Genomic DNA, 22,596 nt, shown 5'->3' on the forward strand with positions numbered 1-22,596 from the left:
ACCAAGAAAAAGTGTTTTTCGCCTCGAAACTCTTCCCCTGCAGAGCCTGGTTTTCAAGCAAACCTCCCGGTTTCATCGAAGCAAAGCGTTGTCCAAGTTGGAATCACCACCTTATCAAGTGAGTGCATAGTTACTTTCATCTTACACATAGATATGAAGTATTTTATGTAAATTACGTGCTATGTGTGCATATTTACTTGAGATATGTGCTAGATGAAAGATTTAAACTTCTTTTTTTTTTTCAGATCTAAACCGTATATGTATTTTGTTTTCAGATTTGAACCTTTTCTTCAGATCAAGACCGTATATGTATTTTGTTTTTAGATTTGAACCTTTTCTTTAGATCTAGACTGTAGATGTATTTTGTTTTCAGATCTGAACCTTTTCTTTAGATCTAGACTGTAGATGTATTTTGTTTTCAGATATGAACCTTTTCTTCAGATCTAGACTGTAGATGTATTTTGTTTTCAGATCTAAACCTTTTATTTAGATCTAGAATGTAGATGTATTTTGTTTTCAGATCTGAACCTTTTCTTCAGATCTAAATCGTAGATGTATTTTGTTTTCAGATATGAACCTTTTCTTCAGATCTAAAACTATAGATGTATTTTATATCTACAAATATGTTGGGTAGAACATGGGTAGATAAATGATGAGGGATGAAAGATGATATAGATGAATATTGGTAGCTGCGCCACAACCTGTAGATGTTTTCGAACCACGATGTACTCTAAACATCCTAGCAGCTACGCAAAAGGATAATATCGGCAGCTGCGCCTAATAGAGAACATCATAATCCTGGCAGCTGCGCCTAAATGATAATATTGGCACCTGCGCCTAATAAATAACATTGGCAGCTGCGCCATAGGCAAAGATGGACTTCGTGCATATTCCCTAGGAGAATCCTTAGGAATGAAAAAGTGAATGATAGATGATTCTTAGGCTAGATCCTTAAGAGTAAAAAAAGATAATGGTGATGGGTAATTGGGTTGATTGTTTGATGTTTAAGCATAATAACTATATTATTGTGGGTTGAAAACCCTATGTACTCACCAGGTTTCCCAACCCGACTCACTCAGTTTATTTGTATCACATGTAACGATATAAAGCTACACTACACCGAAAGATTAAAGAGATGTAGATCACTAGTGTAAATGAATGTAAGTTCTGTTTATGCTTATGTTTCTGTATTGACGTTGACATCCCAAAGTTTTATAATGAATAAAATACATTTCTTCGGAAATGCTTTGATAACATATTTATCATGTTTTTCTGGGAACAAAATTCTGCAACACTTTTCTTTAAAAGAATACTCTGATTTTAAAAATGAAACATAAAAAATCGGTTTTTTCTGGCCGTGAAAATGGGGATGTCACATTAGGAAACCTTAGGGAGCAAGAAAATGGATAAGGGTTATCCAAGGAAACTTGCCTTATCCGATACTCCTTACTCACCTATATAAACCCTTCATGGGATTCATAATTTTCGCACTCCTTCTAAAAGAGCCTTAGAGCTGAAATTCCTTCCCATCTCCTCTCTCCTCAAAAGTCTTATATTGCTAGAGTTTGAATACAAACCATTAGACGCACAAGATTTCTGGTGCTTGCTTTATGAAGCTTGTTGAAGAAGGAATTATTGATTATTTAATACAATAATCAAAAGGTATGTAAACCCTAAAACCCTTTATGGAATTCAAAAATAGTAGAACACTCCTAGGGTTCTTGATGTTCAATTAATTGTTGCAAATCAATAGTGAAAACATAGATCCATTAGGTTGGATGTGAACTTAGGGTTAGGTTTTTTCCGCCACATAATTTTTTTTTGTAACCTATAAAACCTATCAGAGATAACCCACAATAGTATTCAGGACCATCAGGTCTTTACAATGTAACTTATGTATTTGTATTGATTATGACATCCTTAGGATTTTAACATTTTAGAAACAAACATTTGTAACCAAAATGATCTGTTGTATTGGGATTTTCCGCAAATATAAATAAATGATTTTAAAAGCGTAAAGAAAAGTTTTAATTGGTTATGAAAATTAGAGGATGTCATAATCTCATTTGATGTTCAACTTTGGGTAACCCGCGTTAGATGTCTAACTTTCAACACATAAGAGGAAGAAATCCCATCTTGACTACATAAGCCTCTTGCACGATTCACACAACACACCTGATATTGGCTTTTAAAACTGCCCGATTAAGGATCAGCGTTTAACTACATCAAAGCATAACACTCCTTACACTTAAGTCCCATTATGTATCTTATGTATTAAGGATACAAAGATAGTACCTTTTTTTTATCAAGTATCACTCACAAAAGTGATCCATAAGGTGATCTTGATGCGGGTATGTTCAATACCAGTTCTCTGACAAGTACCTATGAATATTGGTTACAACAACTTGCCTAATTTCACCTAATGAGATTCAATCAATCCAATTCATATTAGTCTTACTTCATAATTTCTCCCACAATTATGACCAACTATGAACTTTTAGAATAATAAGATTATTCATGGATTAAACATGCTAATATAGAACACAAAAAGTATTAATGTGATGAACATATCCCAATATATGAAAACAATGTAGTCGTCGTTGTTTTAGTGTTCCAATATCCAAATACTAAATCCAAATCAAATCTCATTTCTAGACTAACAAAGTCTTATAGTTTAAGTGTGACCATTCATGCTTCCCTTAAGGAAATACTTATTTAATGGGTATGATTATATTTAATTTGTGTGAATTATGCGAATACTATCATCTCCATATTTAACTTATTCTAAGTATAGTTAAATATCTCAGAGAATATGATTGGTGTTATTATGTGAATTAGAGTCCTATATCTTGATTAAGAGTACTCCTGAAGTCACAAAAAATTTCCAGGTCACCTTGAATGGAAGGATTGAACCTAGTTTTTCGATGAACTCATTCATTCAATCATATTTGATTATAACTTTATGATTTTGTAGTAAACTTTGTTATTTTGTTTTGGTTTGACCTCATTCCAATAAAACTTACTCTTCATTCCATAACGAAATCATAATCCAATTATAATTCATAATTATATTTATCTGTTTTGAAGTTGGCATCTTGTTTCTCTTATTATACGTTCATATTCATTTTAAAACACATGGAGTAATGACAAAAGGGTGAAGAAGCACCAACAATTGGGGTTGACTTGGGGGAATGACATACTCATGTAATCATGCGTTGATGTTAAGTATGGAAATATTGAAACTGATTTGACAGTTATGATGAAGGCTATGATTGAAGACTTTTGAAGTGGTTTATTAGTTTATTTGACATGTGATGTATTTAACCACTATATATAGCCTTTAGCTTAACTTGTTAGGTAAACTTCCCATAAGTTCCTTCTCTGTATCAATATTAGTTAGGTTGAAACTTAACCCCATAGTCTCTCTGTATGTTCCATTTCCCGATCAATAATATACAAGAACTTTGATCAGATTGCTTGCATTTGTGCGTTTGATTCATGAATCTAATTCTTATTCCACATATGTCATTTCATTTTGGACTTCACAATTGGTATCAGAGCTTAATCTTGTATATCTAAGCGATTTTTTTGCAAGAAATGATCAGAAATGACGAAACTCGTTCATGAATCTCAATCTGTTCTTCAAGTTTTGTACGTTTTCTGATGGGGAAGTGAAATCTCTATTGTATTTGCAAAATTTAATCTAGATTTGAAGTTTTTGTTCAAATCTGTTGTTCTCTACACATTCCTTCTTCCAATTTGTTCTTGATTCGTGTTTGAGGAGTGAAGTAGAAGAATATATTCAAGTTTTATTCTCAGATTGTGTTCAAATCTGTTTTCTCTCTCTAAAAATCTATTCAGATCTATTCTCTCTCTTCTTTTTTAGTGAAGATCTAATGGATGAATCATATTTGTTGTTATCCTCCATTAAAGCACTAGGATTAAAAGTTACAAATCGAAATTTTCATATTTCAAGAAGGCATTTAATGTGGAATGTTTATGGTCAATCTCTGTTAAAAGATGCTTTTGATATGTATAATCTCTATGTTGATGAGAAAATATTTTACTACACATGGGGTACATGTGAGTATTATAAGAGTTGTTGGTTAAAAGATGATGATATTTTATGAGAAAGGTTTCGTATTATCAAATATCATTTAAATCGAGAAAATGAAAAACGGAAATTAGAGATGTAAGATGTTCAAAAAGATGTTCTTGGTGTTCTTGATAAAGTTCATGATGTTCTTCAAGTGTCGGAGAAAATTGAGACTCCAGATGCTTTTGTTGAGTGGGAGTCAAGTGTTTCAACAAAGTCTTGTGATTAAGAAGATTTACACTCCGAATATGGTGTGTCAAATGGTGAATCTCAAAGTGAATCTCCTGAAATCGTGAAAGTGAAGGTGTTATGCTCTATTGAAATCGTGAAAGTGAAGTGGTATTGGAAATCGTCAAAGTGAAGGTGAATCTCAAAGTGAAAGTGAAAGTGAAGGTGTTCTAACAGTTGATGTATGGAAACACAACCGAATCGAGATCATAACGATTGACCTACAATTAGAAGAACACGACAACTATATTTCAATAACCAAACAAAACCAAAGATACGATATCCAATCCCTTAAATAGATGGAAATAAAGACGCTTGTGATGCTTTATTGAGTAGAAATTATGACTCCAATGTGCATGATTAAAATTTATGCCGAGAACGAGCAACACATCAATTATCACAAGGAAATAGTTTCTCGCAAACAAGTACCAAACCTTGTTAGGTGGAATCGTTGATTGTTTGTTAATATAACCGCAAAAAAAATATATATCCGAAAAATGGTTAATGGAATGCCTTTTATGTCAAATCAACATAACAAGAGTTTGGGATAATATTTTTCGTAAAGTTGTTGGTTATTTTATTAAAGTCAGGAAATTTACAATGTGCTCTTGGATTGTATTTTTGTAAATAACTTAATATTCAATATCTAGACAGTTATATAATTTCATAATCCCACCTTTAACATGAACAAATTCTAGGCGATCATAAGACTAAACTGCAAAATTGGTCCTTGTGGTTTCATAAAAACTTTGGATAGGGTCCAAAACGTTTCTGACTTGCATGGAAGGTCCAAAATCAAAAACTTCCTTTGATTTTAGTCCATTTTAGTCATTACAAAACCTGAAAAGACTTTTTTACCCTTTTGATTTTTTTTCATTTTTAATATCAGTTTTAACTATTTTATAATTAAAAAAAAGAAGAAAATATCATTCTCTCTCTCTCTCTTCGATTCTTTCTCTGTGAAATTCTTTCTCTTTTTTCCATTTTCTTCCTCACTTTTCACTTTCAAATGCAATTAAATGGAAAAAAAACCAAGATCAGAGAAGCAAATCCATGTCAAAAATGGAATAAGAATCAGTGAAGCATTAATATCAACTTGCCCATTTCCCGACCATCTTCTTCTTCCCCTGTTAATCAACCCCCTGATTGAATTGATTGAACCCACCTACCTCATCTCTATGTTGTGTCTCATTAGAGAAACGTGGTACGATGTCTCTGGCGAGACCAAGCGTTCGTCACCGACCTTGCCTCCACCGACGACTTAGGAAGCTAAAACTCGTGGCTTCCCTTATTTGATCTCCATTCTTGCAATTAAAGGTGTTTTTTTTCTTGCTGATCTTACCCCTCATTGTGGAAATCAAAAACCGAGAAGATGAGATGATGTAAACTGAAAACCCATAAGAATATTTAAACCAATGTCGGAGAAGATGAAATGGTGGCTGAGCGATGTCATCAGATGTCTTGACTCCTAGAACCAACACCTCTATTAGCGGGTTTCGTTTGTGAGAGATTTGATTTTCAGGATGTATATGTGAGAGGTTTCAGTTGCAAGTAAATGTGAGGAAGAAGAAGATGGGAGGGGGTGGTGATGAACCTGCATCAACAACATGAGTCTTCCTCATCAGATCGTTCGATAACGATGTATGTTTTGGGGTTGAACCAGCAATTGTTTATGAGCCTCACCACCAGAAACAATATCTAAATCTGTAAACATGTGTGTTGAATCTAGAATCAAGGTGCACTAACTTTCTGAGATAATCTCATCCTTCAACACATAAACAAATAAACACAATAAAATTAATGTTGATTTCGTAAGTGTGTGCTGATTTCGTCATCGGTTTGACTTGGAAACTGAATCAAAAGTGTGTATGTGTGAGAGTGTGTGTTTATGGTGGAGAGAGAGAGAGACAGAGAGAGAGAGAGAACGGTGGAGGTGGGTGGGGATAATCCTTTTCTTTCCTTTTTTAAAGTTAAAATGATATTAAATTAATTATAAAAAAATACAAAAAAGTAAATGAAAGGGCATAACCCTCATTTCAAATTTTTTTGGACTAAAATCAAATGAAGTTTTTTATTTTGGATATTCCATACAAGTCGGAAACGTTTTAAATCCTATCAAAAGTTTTTATGAAAGACCAATTTTACAGTTTTGTCCGATCATAAATAGTACCTTTTAACCAATACAAGAAATTACGTACAAGAAAGAAAAATTGAATTCATTTTTCAGTCCGTTTCTAAAAAAAATGAATTCATTTTCAGTTATAATTTATTATTATGAAATGATCGATAACAATCAGGCCCCACCACCCTCCCACACTTTTTCCATTTTGTCTTGTTAATTTCCCTCTGCTTTACTTTTATTATTTTATTTTTCACATATTTCTCCGCAGACTGCCGTCCCCAAAAGGCCAAAACTCTCTCACTACATCTCTCCTCATTCCTCAATCATCGTCTTCCTTATGTCCCCTTTATTTCCGTAACTCCAGGTAGTTGTTCATGAATTCAAAGCTCCCTTTGTTTTCTTTATTATTAGCTATAGCTATACCATTCCTTTTTATATGATTATTCATCAGCGCACTTTGGCTGTTGTTCGGATTCATGGATATATTGTTGGTTGCTTGTTTCATGATTCCGGCAATGTAAGAGATTTCGACGGTACCTTTAATTTTACCAAAGGAGTTTGTTGCTGCAACTTACAGTTGTGGATTTAGGTTTTTTTTTTTCAAGGAAACCGGGAATCTATTTACTAGGTGTTTCGGATAAGGATTAATTCACCAGATCATATGTAGCACCTTGGAGTTGAATTGATTTATTTTGGATTTTGATTAATGGAGGCTAGATTTGGGCAAAAGTCCCATCATTACTATGGGCCAGTCCCAGTCGTGTCCGATTTGAAGGCTGTCGGCAAGAGAACAATGGAATGGGATTTAAATGACTGGAAATGGGACGCTGATCTGTTTACCGCCACTCCATCGGATTACAGTAGCAGACAATTGTTTCCCGTTACTACATCCGAACTTCAGACAAACACAGGTGCGTCTAACAGTTCTTCATCTTGTTCTGTCGAAATCAATCTGCAAAATCAGAAAGGGAAGAGGAGGGTTATGGTCCTTGATGAAGAAGAGGTATGTGGTGAAGCTGGAGCTCTAAACCTCAAACTTGGTGCTGGTGGTCAAGTATACCCCATAACTGAAGACGAGGCTGAGAGATGGGAGGGGAAAACTGGGAAGAAGACCAAAGTTGCTGGAACTACATCCAATCGTGCAGTATGTCAAGTGGATGATTGTAGAACGGATTTAAGCAATGCTAAGGATTATCATAGAAGGCATAAAGTTTGTGATTTGCATTCTAAAGCCACCAAAGCACTGGTGTTGAATGTGATGCAGAGGTTTTGTCAACAGTGCAGCAGGTTTCATGTTCTTCAGGAGTTTGATGAAGGAAAAAGAAGCTGTCGCAGGCGTCTAGCTGGACATAATAGAAGGAGAAGGAAGACACATCCAGAAAATACGGTTAATGGTGTCTCTTTGAATGTTGAACATGGGAGTAGTTACTTGCTCATTAGTCTTTTGAGAATACTCACCAATATACACTGTAAGTGCTTGAACATAATACTATATATTGGCATATGCCTATTTTGTATTTACTCTGTAATTTATATCTTAACTTTTTATTTATTGCAGCCAATACCTCAGATCAAAGGAGTGAGCAAGATTTGGTCACTCATCTACTGAAGAATCTTGGCAACATCAATGCGAGTAACTTGTCTCGATTAATAACTGGATCTCAAAATTTCACGAATGCTTCCACATCCATTCCACCCCTTGAAAAGGTAAATACAGACACAAGTGCATAAATTGATAATCTTTAAAACTAGATTCAACATCTAAGAGTGAAAAGATTTGTTTATAGGAGGCTTCACAGCCTTTAGAATATGAAACAATGGAAAATGGAGGAGCTTTACAAATAACTGACCCCTCAAATAACAACATCCCATTCCAACCTAAATCCAGTCCTATGGAAGCTACTGTTGGAGTTGGAAGGATGAAATTTAACACCATTGACCTTAACAATGCTTATGATGATTCTCAAGATTGCATGGAAACCTTTGATACCTTTGAAAATACAGACAATGTCCCCATGTGGTTACGTGGGGGGGACCCACACAAATCAAGTCCCCCTCAGACCTCAGGCTCCACAGCAACACAGTCACCATCTAGCTCCAGTGGCGAGGCACAGGTATTAAATTTTATATATACGTCTAAAATAGTACAATCCTTTGCTTTTTTTTTTTATGAAAAATATCTTTAAAGAGATTTTTTTTTCAAATTTTCAGAGTCGTACAGACAGGATTGTATTCAAGCTATTTGGAAAAGATCCAAACGAGTTGCCTGTTCTCCTCAGAAACCAGGTCTTTTTTTTTTTTACTTATTGTAGGCTATATGGTCTTCTGATATTTTTATTTTTGTGCTGAATTTGGTAAACTGTTTAAAATACAGATTCTTGATTGGTTGTCACAAAGTCCAAGTGATATTGAAGGTTATATCAAGCCTGGATGCATCATATTATCTGTTTATCTTCGAATGGATAATTCCTCTTGGGATGAGGTACATTTCCTTGTCACTCTATCCGAATATTATTTACAGTTAATTACATTTTTAGTCCCTGAGTATAGCTGATATTTTCAATTTTGCTCCCAAAGGTGGTTTGTGGTTTTTGTAACGTTTGTAAAATGACTATATGTTTGTTGCAGCTTTGCTATGATTTAAGCAGTAATTTGAGGAAGCTTCTGGAAGCATCTAGTGATTCTTTCTGGAGAACAGGATGGATTTACACTAGGGTGTTGGATCATGTTGCATTTGCATGCGATGGTTAGTTCTTGTAATCTTTTTATACACACATAATATGCTTTCAAGAAAAAAAAAGGTTACCTTTTTTTTTTTTTTTTCCTTAATCTCACCAAGATTCTTGATTTCTTGCTTCTACAGGCCAGATTGTTCTGAACACATCTTTACCTCATAATAAAGACCATAGAAACTCAACTATTTTGAGTGTTAAACCCATAGCAGTTTCTTTCTCTGAAACTGCTGAATTTTCAGTCAAAGGCTTTAGCTTTTCATGGTCAACATCAAGGTTGACTTGTGCCCTAGAAGGCAGTTACCTTTTCCAAACAAATTGCTCAAATGTAATGGACGGTGGAGATTCGTCGATCAAGCACGACCACCACCTCCAGTCTCTAACCTTCTCCTGCTCTATACCTAACATCCATGGTAGAGGCTTCATCGAGGTGATCTTTATTTTCTTAATCCTCCTTAATTTTTTCAAAGATTTTGAGTAATCTTCTTATGTTTTTATTTTTTGATTAGATCGAGGATGACAGTCTGAGCAGCAGTTTCTTTCCATTTATAGTAGCGGAAGAAGACGTGTGTTCAGAAATCCGCACACTAGAAACCGATATAGACGATTCAAAATTAGAAGCAAGAAATCAAGCACTAGATTTTATAAATGAAATGGGTTGGCTTCTACATCGAAGCCAATTAAAATCAAGATTATCATCCATGGATCCAAATTCAGATCCTTTTTCGTTTGACCGATTTAGATGGCTCATAGAGTTTTCAGTTGACCATGACTGGTGCCGTGTGGTCAACAAACTACTGACTCTAATCTTCAAGGGTATAACAGTAATAAACCACACTTCAATTGAAACCGCCTTGATGGACATTGGTTTACTCCATCGGGCTGTGAGAAGAAACTCGAGACCCATGGTTGACTTTCTGTTAAACTTTCGTGGGCCCGGTCCCGTTTTGTTTAAACCTGACGCAGTGGGGCCCGCTGGTTTGACACCTCTTCATATTGCAGCTGGTAAAGATGGGTCTGAGGATGTGCTTGATGCATTAACAAATGATCCTCAAATGGTAATTGTTTTCAAATTTCAGTTTAATTTAACTAAGTTGTAGAAAATTGTCTGATTTTTGTAAAATGATTTAAAAGGTGGGAGTTGAAGCATGGAGAAGAAGTCATGACAGTAGTGGTTTAACACCTTATGATTACGCGTCCCTTAGAGGCCATTACCCTTACATTCATTTGGTTCAAAGAAAGATGAATAAAAACAAGGGACATGTGGTGGTTGATATTCCTTTAAAAACAAAGGTGAAAGGAGGGGCAGAATTGTCATTTAAGGGATTTGAAATGGAAAAGGAAAAGGAAAAGGCATTGGTGTTTAAGGGAAGGTGTAATGCGTGTGAAGGGAAGTTGGGGTATTATGGTGGGGTGAGATCCTCGCTGGCGATATATAAGCCAGCGATGCTGTCGATGGTGGCGATTGCTGCGGTGTGTGTGTGTGTGGCGTTGCTTTTTAAGAGTTCGCCCCAGGTTATGTTTGTGTTCCAGCCTTTTATTTGGGAAAGGCTCAAGTATGGGGCAAGTTAAATTAAAAGCTTATATATACACGTAATTTTTCAAGACTTTTGTTTTCCATGTATTATTTATTATTATTATATATAGAAAAGGGCTGGATTTGTATGGATGGATATGAACTTCAAGTTGGGTGTTTGCATATTTATATGTATATTTTGGTGCTTGTATTTTCTCATGATTTCACACTTTATTTTTTTATATGATTTGTAGGGAAATTTGTTTCTTCATTTTGCTTTGTTGGAGTTTTGATTTTTTTTTCATAAATCACATCAATAACTATATACTCAACAAATTGCTACATAAATCACATCAATAAACATTATAGTCAATAATTTTCTTAGGCATTCTATTTTATTCATCTTTAAATTAAAAGACAGTAAGACACATTTTTCAGTTAGCAAATGTAGAACATTCAATCGTCAAATTAGTTTAGTTGATGCATCCAAATTAATTGACTCAAATCTTTGGCCTCTAAGTTGGCAGACACAACCCTTTGTGATACGATTTCCATCAAGGTTAGCAGACACTGAAGCTTCATTTTTCAAATTGAGAGACATGAAACAATTTGTTATATAATTTCATTAAAATTATCAAACAAGAAACCTTCAACTTCCAAATTAGCAAACACATATACAATTGAATATTTATATATTTCCACCAAAACACCATAAACAATATCAGCAATAAGAACAAACAAATTATGATCCGAAACCAAAAAGTTGGATCCAAACGAGATTTTTTTTTATCAAATTTAAGGGTATTTTTGAAAAAAAAAAAGTTAGGTTTTTTCTTTTCAAAAAAAAAAAACACCAAATGATGGAACTAAAAAATTTATAAAAATATGAGAGTTTTATTTTATAAATAAAAAATATTTAGATTTAAGCAGAAAAATATAAAATATAATGTTTCTTACAAACATTAAACAACTCTATATCACATTTTTAATATTATTATAAATTAACTGAAATTGCTTTATCAATGACCTTCATTATAAAAACATTTTAATTTTTGTATGATATCTTGTCCAAAACATTTTAGACATTACATATCCAAAATATAAAGAATAATATAACAGGTAGGTCATAATTTCTAGGGTTGCTTGTTTGGATGGATCGATTTGATCCGATCTAATCAAGTGAATCCAAATTGATTTCGATTTTCAAAACATGGATCCGAATAGTTCAAAATAAATTCAAATCCGATCCGATCCGATCCAGTTACAATTCGGTTGGATCGGTTTTTATAAATCGGTTTTCAAAAACCGAAACATTTTAAAGTGGCATATAATTATAATATTACCTAATTTTATACAAGAAGCGAAAACAAATTATTTAGTTTTGATTTGAAAATTATAAACAACTACTATGAAGATATATTATAGTTAAATATTTTATAGATAGAAAACTTTTGAAAGATAATACATATTGATGTTTTTTTATCGGGTGAAACGTTTTGAACCTATTTGAAAAAATAAATTACAAAATTAATAGATAACTATAGATATATATTATAAATAAATAAATAATAAATGTTTATTCGGTTTATTTTGGATCATTCGGTTCTTATTTTATAAATCAAAACCAATCCGAAATCCAAAATAATAATTCGGTTTTGTTAAAAAACAATCCAAAAATCCGAATATCCGAATTAAATAGTTCAATACAAATTATGCAGTTAGACAATTCGGTTTTATCCGAAGTTCCCTAATAATTTCTTAAATTTGGTTGCATTTTGGAGATTTTTTAAATACTATATATTATCCCATTTCATTACTATTATTTTTGTTTACAAAACGATGGAAAGACCTGATTTATGTAGCAATTTTTGCGACTTTCTCGATCCAAATCATGTTATCATCGGCGGCGCCTTCAATTTCTTTCCCATTCTACAACGGCAACCACAACCACAACCGCAACCTCAATCACAATTACGGCATTGCTCCTCCTCGATTCGTAATTCGATGTGCAATTGCGTCAGCTTCTTCCCCAAAGAAGAAGTTGTGGAAACAAGGTGAGCACCCGGGCCATGTATCGGAAAATTCATCCAACAGAAGAACGCCGATTAAGAACATTAAGAAGAAGCTCGACCGTAAAGCTAACCTTAATCCTTGGGTAAATACGGTTACTGAAGCCTTATCTGAATCCGTCGACGTAAAACAGTGGTCAAGAGCTCTACAGGTAATCATATCCTTCAATCTAATGTATTTTATTTCGCGAATTAGGACTGACTACTGAAAATGCTGGATCCAAATTCTCCAGGTATTTGAGATGCTGAAAGAACAACCATTTTATCAACCCAAGGAAGGAACTTACATGAAGCTCATCGTTCTACTTGGAAGATGTGGTCAACCAAAACATGCCCGCCACCTGTTCGACGAAATGATCCAAGAGGGACTAGAGCCAACATCACAACTCTACACAGCCTTACTCGCTGCTTATTGTCGAAGTAATCTAATAGATGAAGCATTCAAAATCCTCAACCAAATGAAGACCCTTCCTTTATGCCAACCAGATGTTTACACCTTCAGCATCCTAATGAAAGCTTGTGTTGATGCTGCAAGATTTGAGCTTGTCGAATCCATTTACCACCAAATGGATGAAAGATCCATCACTCCCAACACTGTAACACAAAACACAGTCTTAGCTGGATATGGGAAAGCAGGGAAATTTCAAGAAATGGAAAAGGTGCTTTTGAGTATGCTTGATAGTGATACATGTACACCAGATGTCTGGACAATGAACACGATTTTGAGCTTATTTGGCAACATGGGTGATATCGAATCAATGGAAAAATGGTATGAAAAGTTGAGAAACTTTGGAATCGAACCAGAAACACGCACTTTCAACATTCTAATAGGTGTATACGGGAAGAACAAGATGTATGACAAAATGTCATCTGTAATGGAGTACATGAGGAAGCTTTCATTTCCATGGACAACATCCACCTACAACAATGTAATTGAGGCGTTTTCAGATGTGGGTGATGCCAAGAACATGGAATACACATTTAAGCAAATGCAAGGAGAGGGAATGAGGGCAGACACCAAGACTTTTTGCTGTTTGATTAGAGGGTATGCAAATGCAGGGGTGTTTCATAAGGTGGCAAGTGTTGTGGAGTTAGCTAATGAAATGGAGATTCATGAGAATACAAGTTTTTATAATGCGGTGTTATATGGTTGTGTAAAGGCTGGTGATTTGATGAAGATGGAGGAAGTGTTTAAGAAGATGAAACAGGAAGAATGTAGGCCTGATGCAGTGACTTATTCTATAATGATGGAAGCTTATAAAAAGGAAGCCATGGATGATAAGGTGCATGATTTAGAACAGGAAAGACTGAAGATTGGTGTTTGTTAACGAGGGAAAGGTTTTGTATAAATGTAGATGGTTTTGTTTAGGATAATCATATGTGTTGTCTTCTGTATTACAACAAATGAATTGTTATTTTGTTTTTTGGACTATAGATAAAATTTGACATCATTGTTTTGGCTTTGTCACCATTTAGTCCTTTAAGTTCAAATCATGCTAAATTAGACCATAAAGTTTTGGCTTTGTCACAATTTTATCTTGACAAATATTTTTTTAAAAACATAAATAAATAATAACCTATATAATACATTATTATGTAACGTTTTACTTGTATGGAAACAAATTAGAAAACCTCCAACAATATATATAATTCACTTTTCATATAACATACAATTCCAATCTCCACACTACAAATGTAATTTGAAAAGTGGAATAGATAACATAAATTATTAAATATTCGATATTGATTCGTTTTTACTAAATTATGTAAGTTAGAATCGGCTTCAATGATATGATCTTCGTTAGGACTTGTGAGAATACTACCTTCAACATCAAGTATTTTTTTTCCATGTTCATCAAGTGCGTCTTCAAGTGATTCTTGATCTTGAAATATTGTGTTCACAGCTAACCAAATAGCTCTTCAAGCAAACACAAACTTCCAAATATTCATCCAGCTAAAACGACGTAATCTTTTCCCTTAGTTGCCACCAATCGATAATATTAAATTGGGAATATTGTTCTTGGATACTAGCTAGGGCTCATTTTTTTTTTCTTCTTAGTTTAATTGTCCCTTAAGCTTCAGTATTTGTGGTAACATTTTTTTTGCTTAATTGGGTTTTGTTTTTTGGATGCTAGCTGTTAAATGCCAATTTCAAATTCAATGCGAATTGCAAGCTCTTGTGGGGTAAGGGTTCATTGAACCTTTCTCTGGTGTCTGGTATCTGGCTTTTCAGAAAAAAAAAAAAAAAAAAAAAAAAAAAAAAACACTTATAAGAATAAAGCAGTGGATCGATGTGGATGTGGATGAAACTTGAATACAACGTGTATCCGGAGGCAAATCAAGTATTGGTTTTACATTAATAAAGCTACTATTTTAGTCGTGTTTGGATTGGTCCTGGAATCAGTCAATCGATGCATTTTCTAGTTCTTTTCAGGTCGTTGACCTTGACTTCAAGTCATAAACACACATATACATATTTGACGTGGATAAAGGGTTTATTTTTAATCATTGCTGGTCCACCACTGACTCCACTAGGTTCTAAATTTTAGTTATTTAAATAAAAAGATTATCAGAAAAATAATTACACAAGTCTTTTTCTAATAATAAAACTGTCATATATTCATTTTCGGTAATTTATTTAAAAGCGTTCATAAAATCCACCTCATTGTCTTTCATTTTATCATTTTATGCTACTTATTTAAGCATGATCTAAGTTTATATATTTATTTATATGCAAGATATACAATATAAGTATATAACTATTAAAAACACGAAAATTGCATAACGAAAACAGAGGTTTTTATATATGTTTTAACTTAATTTATACTAAGGTGATCTTACTTGCTATGTGACTACTATATGTATGTTGTTGCATCCATGAAACATATTTTGAAAGTATTTTCACATGGGGAAAATATCATATTTGAATAAAAACTTGTTTAAGCATCCTATTTTTTGTATATCACTTATTCACTTAATTATAGGTTGACTTGAATGTTTCTCGACAACTATTACGATTAAATCCTATTGCCGGTATAGGTTACCACTTTCAATATTGTTTACCGTGCAAGCTAATAATGTTTAAGAGATTAAATTTTCAAGCTCGTTCCATGGTTTTATATGGGATAACAGTCATTATACATATTTTCAAAACATCGATATTTTTTACCATGCCTTTAAACGAGTTTTGGGTGTAGTACTAGTACCATGTTTATGCCATTAAACGATGAGGACCCTCATAATGCAATGGATTTGTTTGGAGTGTAAAGAACTTGCGTTGGGAATCTAAAAGCACATTCACTATATTTGGTTGAATTTGGAAATGGTTATTTCTAATGCTTCTCATATAACTTATAAGTCCAAATGATTTTAGAAATGTTTTTGGGAGTTTTACTTTAAAATTGAACTATTGCCACTATCCAATTTCATTATAAAGTTTAATTATGAGTTTACTTTCTAGGTTTTTCAACTCTAACATTACTATTTTGACATATACTCACAATATCATATTGGAGCTTGGGATAGTGAAGAAATCATGGATATTTAAAAGGCCACATACCTTGTGATGGTATCCTCAGACTATTGTTTTGATTTATTTGTACACCCTCATATACTAGGTTTACAAACTTGGATTGTTTTATTTCACTTTTAGGATCTAATTTCCTAAACATCTATTTTAAAATGATTAAACACTTTCAAAGATAACTTAATTACTTATAGCCCATACAAGATGTGTTTCACGATCATGAGTTGATCGGTAAAGAGACCACAATCTGATAAAGAAATCATGAAAAAGAACTTACAAGAAAAACACTTTATTCATAGGTTGAAAACTATAAATATTGGTGTCACGAGGGCTCACATGCTAATGTGTAGTTTAAAGGGTTGAATGATTTTTGGTGATTATAATAATTTCTGAAGGGACATGAATTGTTTTATCGACAATGTAGATGCAAAAATATTTGTTGAAAAGAGGCAAAACAAGAAAGATCAAGTGTCAAACTTTTTGTTTAAGATGTTATCTGGTTATGATGCTTATAAAAACAATTTCACATTAAACAACATAATAAAAACAATATCATATGATAATATTATCATGTGTATTGAACTTTTTGTAACCAATTCTACATCAAGAGGGATAAGAAAATATTACCTATAATTGCAGTCAATAACACAACCAAAATGTCCACAATTGAACCTATCTACAAGGTCACACCCCCGACAACAATCAACAAGTATGAAAGACACCTAGTTTGTGTATGAGGAAATTCTTCTAGAACCCTGTTTAGGGACATGGTTTGGGTTGCCAAGGAGAGACATAAGGAGAAGGCCACAATTTTTTATTTTATGTGTCTCTCTAGGGTAAATGGAGGTTCATATTTGTTGTTCACCAAAACCTTAAATGTAAGAACCTGAAATTTAGAAAAATTTGACTTTTATTCCAATATTGACCAAAAGGGCAAAATAGTCAATTATAAGAAAAAGATGAGAATATGAAGTTGTGACTTCATGAAAATAGCCAATAAGAGTTTAAATCACTTAAAAGAGGTTAGATGAGTAAGTTCAAGAGAAAGAATGCATGAAAAGATGAATTTTTTTGTCAAAAGGATAAAATGTGAATTTTATGCTTTTAGGCCAACTTCATGACTTAATAGATTAAGACTTGTATTAAGTCAGTGAGAAGTGACTTAATATAATTATAGAGTACGTTCCCACCTTCATGTGGATATAAAGAACATAGAAAATGAGTTAGAACGAAGAAGGTATGTGCTTTAGAAGTTGGGACAAAAATATCCCAAACCTGGAATGGAATCAGCACGGAGTGGTGAGGGTTAAAAGCGATTCAGAAGAAGTCTTTCGTGTTAAAGAAGTAAGCAATGTACTATGCACCAAGTCGTGGTGGGAAAACTAGGATGCTATGAGAAAAAGTCGCCACAACACGGAGAAGAGAAGACCACAGGGTCATTTAGACCACGACGACATGGTGAAGTCTTCACCACGGTGTGGTCACGCAATCAGAACATAGGTTTTAAACTTGATAGAGCCTCATTTCAAACCAAAACTCCCCAAATCAATTGAGAGCTCAATGCAGGCAATTTTAGTGTTGGCATGTGTGACATCCCCAAAATCACGGCCAGAAAAGACCGGTTTCATTTATGCTTTTAAATAAAATCAGAGTAATCCTTTGATTAAAAGAGTTGCAGAATTTGTTCCCAAAACAAAATATGATAAGAATTTATCAAAGCATTTCATAAAGAAATGTATTTTCATTATATAACAAAACCTCGGGATGTCATGTTCCGATATAGACCAAAAGCATAAACAATACGAAATAGACCTTACAACAGTTACATATAACTACAGGTCTATAATCCAAAAATATCTTGACAATGTCATCCAACTTATGCCCTCGCGCCACTACCTGTAATACAAAGAAAAACTGAGTGGGTCAGGCTTGGGAGCCTGGTGAGCATATAGGGTTTTCAACCCACAATAAATAATTATATTTAATTTCACCAACCAACAATAACCCGATTACCCATTCCCGTTATCCTCACTTTATGTCCCTAAAACAACAACTATTACAAGGGACCTAATCTAGGATTTTCATCGGGACGGACATTACTGCAAAGGGGTTTCCTTAACAATAGATGTCCTAAAGGCAACCATGAGGGGGATAGAGTACACCGGTGAACACATCGTTCACAACACCTACAAGTTATGAACATGCTAGTGTTCTACTGGACTGTCTAGAAAGAGTCTGTGGTCGTCATCCATACTCCGCTAGATGACTAGATCAAAAACAACATCGAGGCCTCTCATCATTTTATTTCATCACACAACAACTGTCTATCCATGTTCTACCCAACATATTAGTAGATAAAAATATATACATTTATATACAACTTAAAACCTGTACAAAACATCCATTCAACAACTAGTTCAAATAATCAAATAATATATAAATAAACACATAGCATGTATTTTATAAAGAATACTCCATATCTATGTGTTAGAAGAAAATGAATATACACTCACTTGATCAGAAGATGATCGGACAGCACTACGGCTCTAAGAGTAGTATCCTGCGGTGAAACCGGGAGATCTTCACACACCGGGCTTCTCGCGGGCAGGGCTTCGGCTCGGAAACTCTTTTCTTTTCGGGATATTCGGTGCTTCGGGACTCGCTTCGGGTCTCGGGATGATACCGGGGCTTCGGGGGTACTTCGGGATGGCTATAGAGAGTATCGGGAGTGAGAGAGAAGAGATAGAGCAACCAAAATCGGCTGACCCTCGATTTCTATTTATAGGGCCAACATTCGGGATTCACGTCGTGAGTTTCCAATGCTCACGTCGTGAGCCTAGTAGGTCACTGGGTTCGTCACTCGTCCACTTGCTCTGGAAGACGTCCATCACTTGCTCACGTCGTGAACACTGTGCTCACGTCGTGAGCTCCGACACAGCCTCAAATTTTGTGTTCCGAACTTCATAAATTCATATCTTTCGCATACGAGCTCCGTTTTCGACGTTCTTTATATCCACGTGTAGGTGAGATCATGCTCTACAACTCTCGTTTAGACTCCGTTGGCTAATTTTGACTTTATTTTTATTATATTATTTTTAGTAGGTCGGGACAAGAAAACTCCGTTAGAAAATCATATCTTCTTCATCTGACATCCGTTTTCGTCTGTCTGTTCACCGTTGGACTACTATCGACGAGATCTTCGATTCTTGTTTAGATTGTTTCGTCTAGAAATCACTCGATCTCATATTCGAACTTCGGGTTGCATACTGCTAAGTCGAAACTTCGAAAAATCATAACTTCCTCATACGAAGTCAGATTTAGACGTTCTTTTTATGCACGCTCTCGGTTTAACATATTCTACGACTTTCGTTTAGATCACCAAGGCTAGATATCGCTCTATCTTAAATTCGTATTTTACGTCATACAGCGTCGTGCCGGTTCTGTCGCGAAACTTCGACATGTCATAACTTCTTCGTTATAACTCGGATTTCGGCATTCTTTATATATTCGGAAACCTTGTCACGACCACTTCGTCTTCATGTATCGATATCGGTTTTATCTAACATTTTATTTTGACGCTTATTTTTATCCTTAATTCATTTAAGTCACACAATTAAGCACAAAACACATAATACTCAAATAATACATCTTTATTATTTCAAAATGAGTTACAAGGTTAACCTAGCCTATTACATCAACATTAATGCCTAGCCCAGAAACACGGGCGTTACAACATGGAGGCAAGAGAAGCTAGAGATAGAGCTTAACAAGGATTTTCATCCTTTATTTATTAAGCTAAAGATTTCTCCATTTTATGGAAATTGTTAGTTTGTGTAGATTGATTGAATTGATTAACCTATAGCTTGATTATGATGTAAATGAGAGTGTTTAGAAGCTTTAATCAAGCTTAGAAAGTGATTTCCATGGTGGAATCAATTCAATGAGAGTTAGGGTTTGAAACACTAACTAGCGAGATTATGAATTGATTCATTAGATGTGGATTATAACACATTAGGTATCACGGGGGTGCTTAATTCATTGGTCGGAATAGATTAAGAGGTAGAAAATGTGAAGTTAGAAATATGATCCATTAAGAGGTCACTTTGACCATAAGAGTCATTAAGCTCTTAATAGGCTAAGACAAGTATTAAGAAACTTGTATATGTATATGAATAGGCATAAGAGCAAAGAAGGTGGATCAATAATGCATCAATTGAAGAAATGAGCCAAAGGGGTAGTTAGTCTTCACTAACTAACAAAGTAAGTTATAATTTTCACACACACACACACACACAAATACACACACACACACACTCTATATATATATATATATATATATATATGTTGTTATATATAATTATATATGTATGTATGTTTGTATGTGAGAGTCATGTAACTGAGCATGACAAAGAGAAAGAAAGAAGAAGATTATATGTACTATAATCTTATGTACGATTATATACTTGTGGTTATACACTTAAGATCATGTATCTGATCATGTGTGTATAACCAAAGTATATAGAGATGTATATAGAAAGAACAAGGGTATTATGAGTAATACCTTGAGAGTAGACACATAAAGAATGGGAATATATCTATTATAATCCTAAGTACAAGTATATGATGATGAGAAAAGGTATACGTAGATACCTAAGAGAATATAGATAGAGACAGAGAATGAATATATGTAGTATAATCATAAGTATATGTATGTATGTCTAGACATGAATGGTATTATATAAAATACCTATATGTTATTAGACATAGATAATGAACAAGTACTTAATGAGTTAAGAATTAGATGTGTAATAGAATATCTATGAGATAAAGAGATGGAATGTCCATGGGACAAGTATTATATGATGAGTCACATAATGGAGATAAAGATGTTTAGAAAGATGATTCATTCGGAAATGTGATAGAGGTTCCTCCGGGGACAAAAGTATGATTCCTTCGGGAATGAGGTGATGGTTCCTTAGGAAACATAGATAGATGATCCCTTTGTGCAGGGCCGGCCCATGGGCCTGGGCAAGCTGGGCGACCGCCCCGTGCCCCCAAACGCTAAAGGGCTCCATATTTATACCTGTTATTGGGTTATATTAGTTGCAGCCCATATTTTTTAAGCCTATATTAATCACAGCCCATATTTTTTTGGCCCAAAATTAACTCCTACACACTGCGCCCAAATTGAACTGCGCCCAAATTGAAGAAGCGGGAGTGACGGAGTCTGACCTACCGTGTTTGAGTTTCTCGGTTCCAATTTCCAAGACTCAATTGAATCTTCGACAGTTCGACTTCTCTTCAGCTTCGCTAGTTCGCTTCCATGGAAAATCCAAACGACACACCATCTCTAACGGTTAGTTCTCGATTCTCCTTCTTCTATTTCTAGTTCAAGACTTCAAGTTTATCGGTTACCCTTCTCCAATCTCCTCATCTTCTCTGAATTTTGATTTTCTGATTCGCCATCGCCGATTAGTCGATTACGAATTACATAATACTCATTCTCTATTTCTCTTTTATTTTCCAATTTCATATTTCTGAAATAGCTGGTGGAGTGGTGCTGTGGTGGTTCTTTTTCTGATTTCTGAATCGTTTGGTGAATCCGTGAATGGTGAATTCAGATTTCGTATGAACTTTGAAGACTGAAGTACAGTACAACGCTTTGATTGTGAGTCTAATTTTTTAATCTGTGAACTATTTGTCTATTTTGTTAAGAGTAGGCAATGGAATGTGATTTAATTATTGATTTTGATTAAATAAACTTCTGTAATGTTGATTTTGTTATGAATGATTAATCAGATTTGAGATTTGAGATAATAAGATATGAGATAAATTTTCTAATTTCTTTGTTTAACTGTTTTTTATGTTCAGATAATAAGATTTGAGATTGCTCAAAGATTATTAACAGCTAAGCTGGTTACAGACTTACAGCCTACTGCCTACAGGTAATTTCTTTTTAAAAAAAGTTAATCTATTTTCTGTGATTTTGCTAAATTTGAAATTTCTCATATTTAAAGATTATTTTGTATTTTTAATCTTCAGATTTCTCATTGCTTTGGGAACAAAGGATTAAGGATATACAATCTTATAAACAAGCAACAGAAAGTCAATTGCTGAGCAGCCACATTAGCCATCAGGTAGTCTACTTTCCCATTATTTTGTTAAGTTGTTTTTTGTGAATCTGTGTGATTGTTTGTTATCGGTTATCTTAATTGTTATCTGTTAAAAATGCCTCCTAGAAAATATATGTCTGGAAGTAAAAAAACAAAAAATTGAACAATTAAATGATTCTAAAAAAGGATCTATG

At 34.1% G+C, this 22,596-nt stretch overlaps 2 protein-coding genes across 3 annotated transcripts; both read left to right on the forward strand.

The window, feature by feature from the left end:
• The first annotated feature begins 6,689 nt into the window (after window positions 1-6,689).
• On the forward strand, window positions 6,690-10,908 carry LOC145146685 (squamosa promoter-binding-like protein 1). Of its 2 annotated transcripts, XM_079075019.1 has the most exons (10): window positions 6,690-6,810; window positions 6,898-7,915; window positions 8,005-8,153; window positions 8,234-8,560; window positions 8,658-8,732; window positions 8,821-8,928; window positions 9,075-9,192; window positions 9,310-9,608; window positions 9,688-10,236; window positions 10,313-10,908. In XM_079075019.1, the coding sequence occupies exons 2-10, from the start codon at window positions 7,153-7,155 to the stop codon at window positions 10,748-10,750; spliced, it is 2,826 nt and encodes a 941-aa protein (XP_078931145.1). In that variant the 5' UTR covers window positions 6,690-6,810; window positions 6,898-7,152; the 3' UTR covers window positions 10,751-10,908. The 2 variants fall into 2 exon arrangements, with proteins under 2 accessions (XP_078931145.1, XP_078931146.1); XM_079075020.1 differs by having other exon boundaries at window positions 6,690-7,915; window positions 8,237-8,560.
• A 1,625-nt stretch (window positions 10,909-12,533) lies between these two features.
• On the forward strand, window positions 12,534-14,214 carry LOC145146711 (pentatricopeptide repeat-containing protein At3g06430, chloroplastic-like). Its single transcript, XM_079075021.1, has 2 exons — window positions 12,534-12,915; window positions 12,997-14,214. The coding sequence occupies exons 1-2, from the start codon at window positions 12,586-12,588 to the stop codon at window positions 14,089-14,091; spliced, it is 1,425 nt and encodes a 474-aa protein (XP_078931147.1). The 5' UTR covers window positions 12,534-12,585; the 3' UTR covers window positions 14,092-14,214.
• Window positions 14,215-22,596: the final 8,382 nt, after the last annotated feature.

This window comes from Lactuca virosa, chromosome 1 (assembly GCF_052849685.1).
Source record: "Lactuca virosa cultivar CGN04683 chromosome 1, Lactuca_virosa_CGN04683_v6, whole genome shotgun sequence".
NCBI classification, from domain to species: Eukaryota; Viridiplantae; Streptophyta; class Magnoliopsida; order Asterales; family Asteraceae; genus Lactuca; species Lactuca virosa.

What these genes read in the sequence shown, in the direction of transcription:
- LOC145146685 (XM_079075019.1), top strand. Translation starts at nt 7,153, where the DNA reads ATGGAGGCTAGATTTGGGCAAAAGTCCCATCATTACTATGGGCCAGTC. An exon ending in ATAATTCCTCTTGGGATGAG is followed by an intron (nt 8,929 to 9,074) that starts GTACATTTCCTT and finishes TGTTTGTTGCAG; the next exon opens with CTTTGCTATGATTTAAGCAG. An exon ending in ATGGTAGAGGCTTCATCGAG is followed by an intron (nt 9,609 to 9,687) that starts GTGATCTTTATT and finishes TTTTTTGATTAG; the next exon opens with ATCGAGGATGACAGTCTGAG.
- LOC145146711 (XM_079075021.1), top strand. Translation starts at nt 12,586, where the DNA reads ATGTTATCATCGGCGGCGCCTTCAATTTCTTTCCCATTCTACAACGGC. An exon ending in AGTGGTCAAGAGCTCTACAG is followed by an intron (nt 12,916 to 12,996) that starts GTAATCATATCC and finishes CAAATTCTCCAG; the next exon opens with GTATTTGAGATGCTGAAAGA.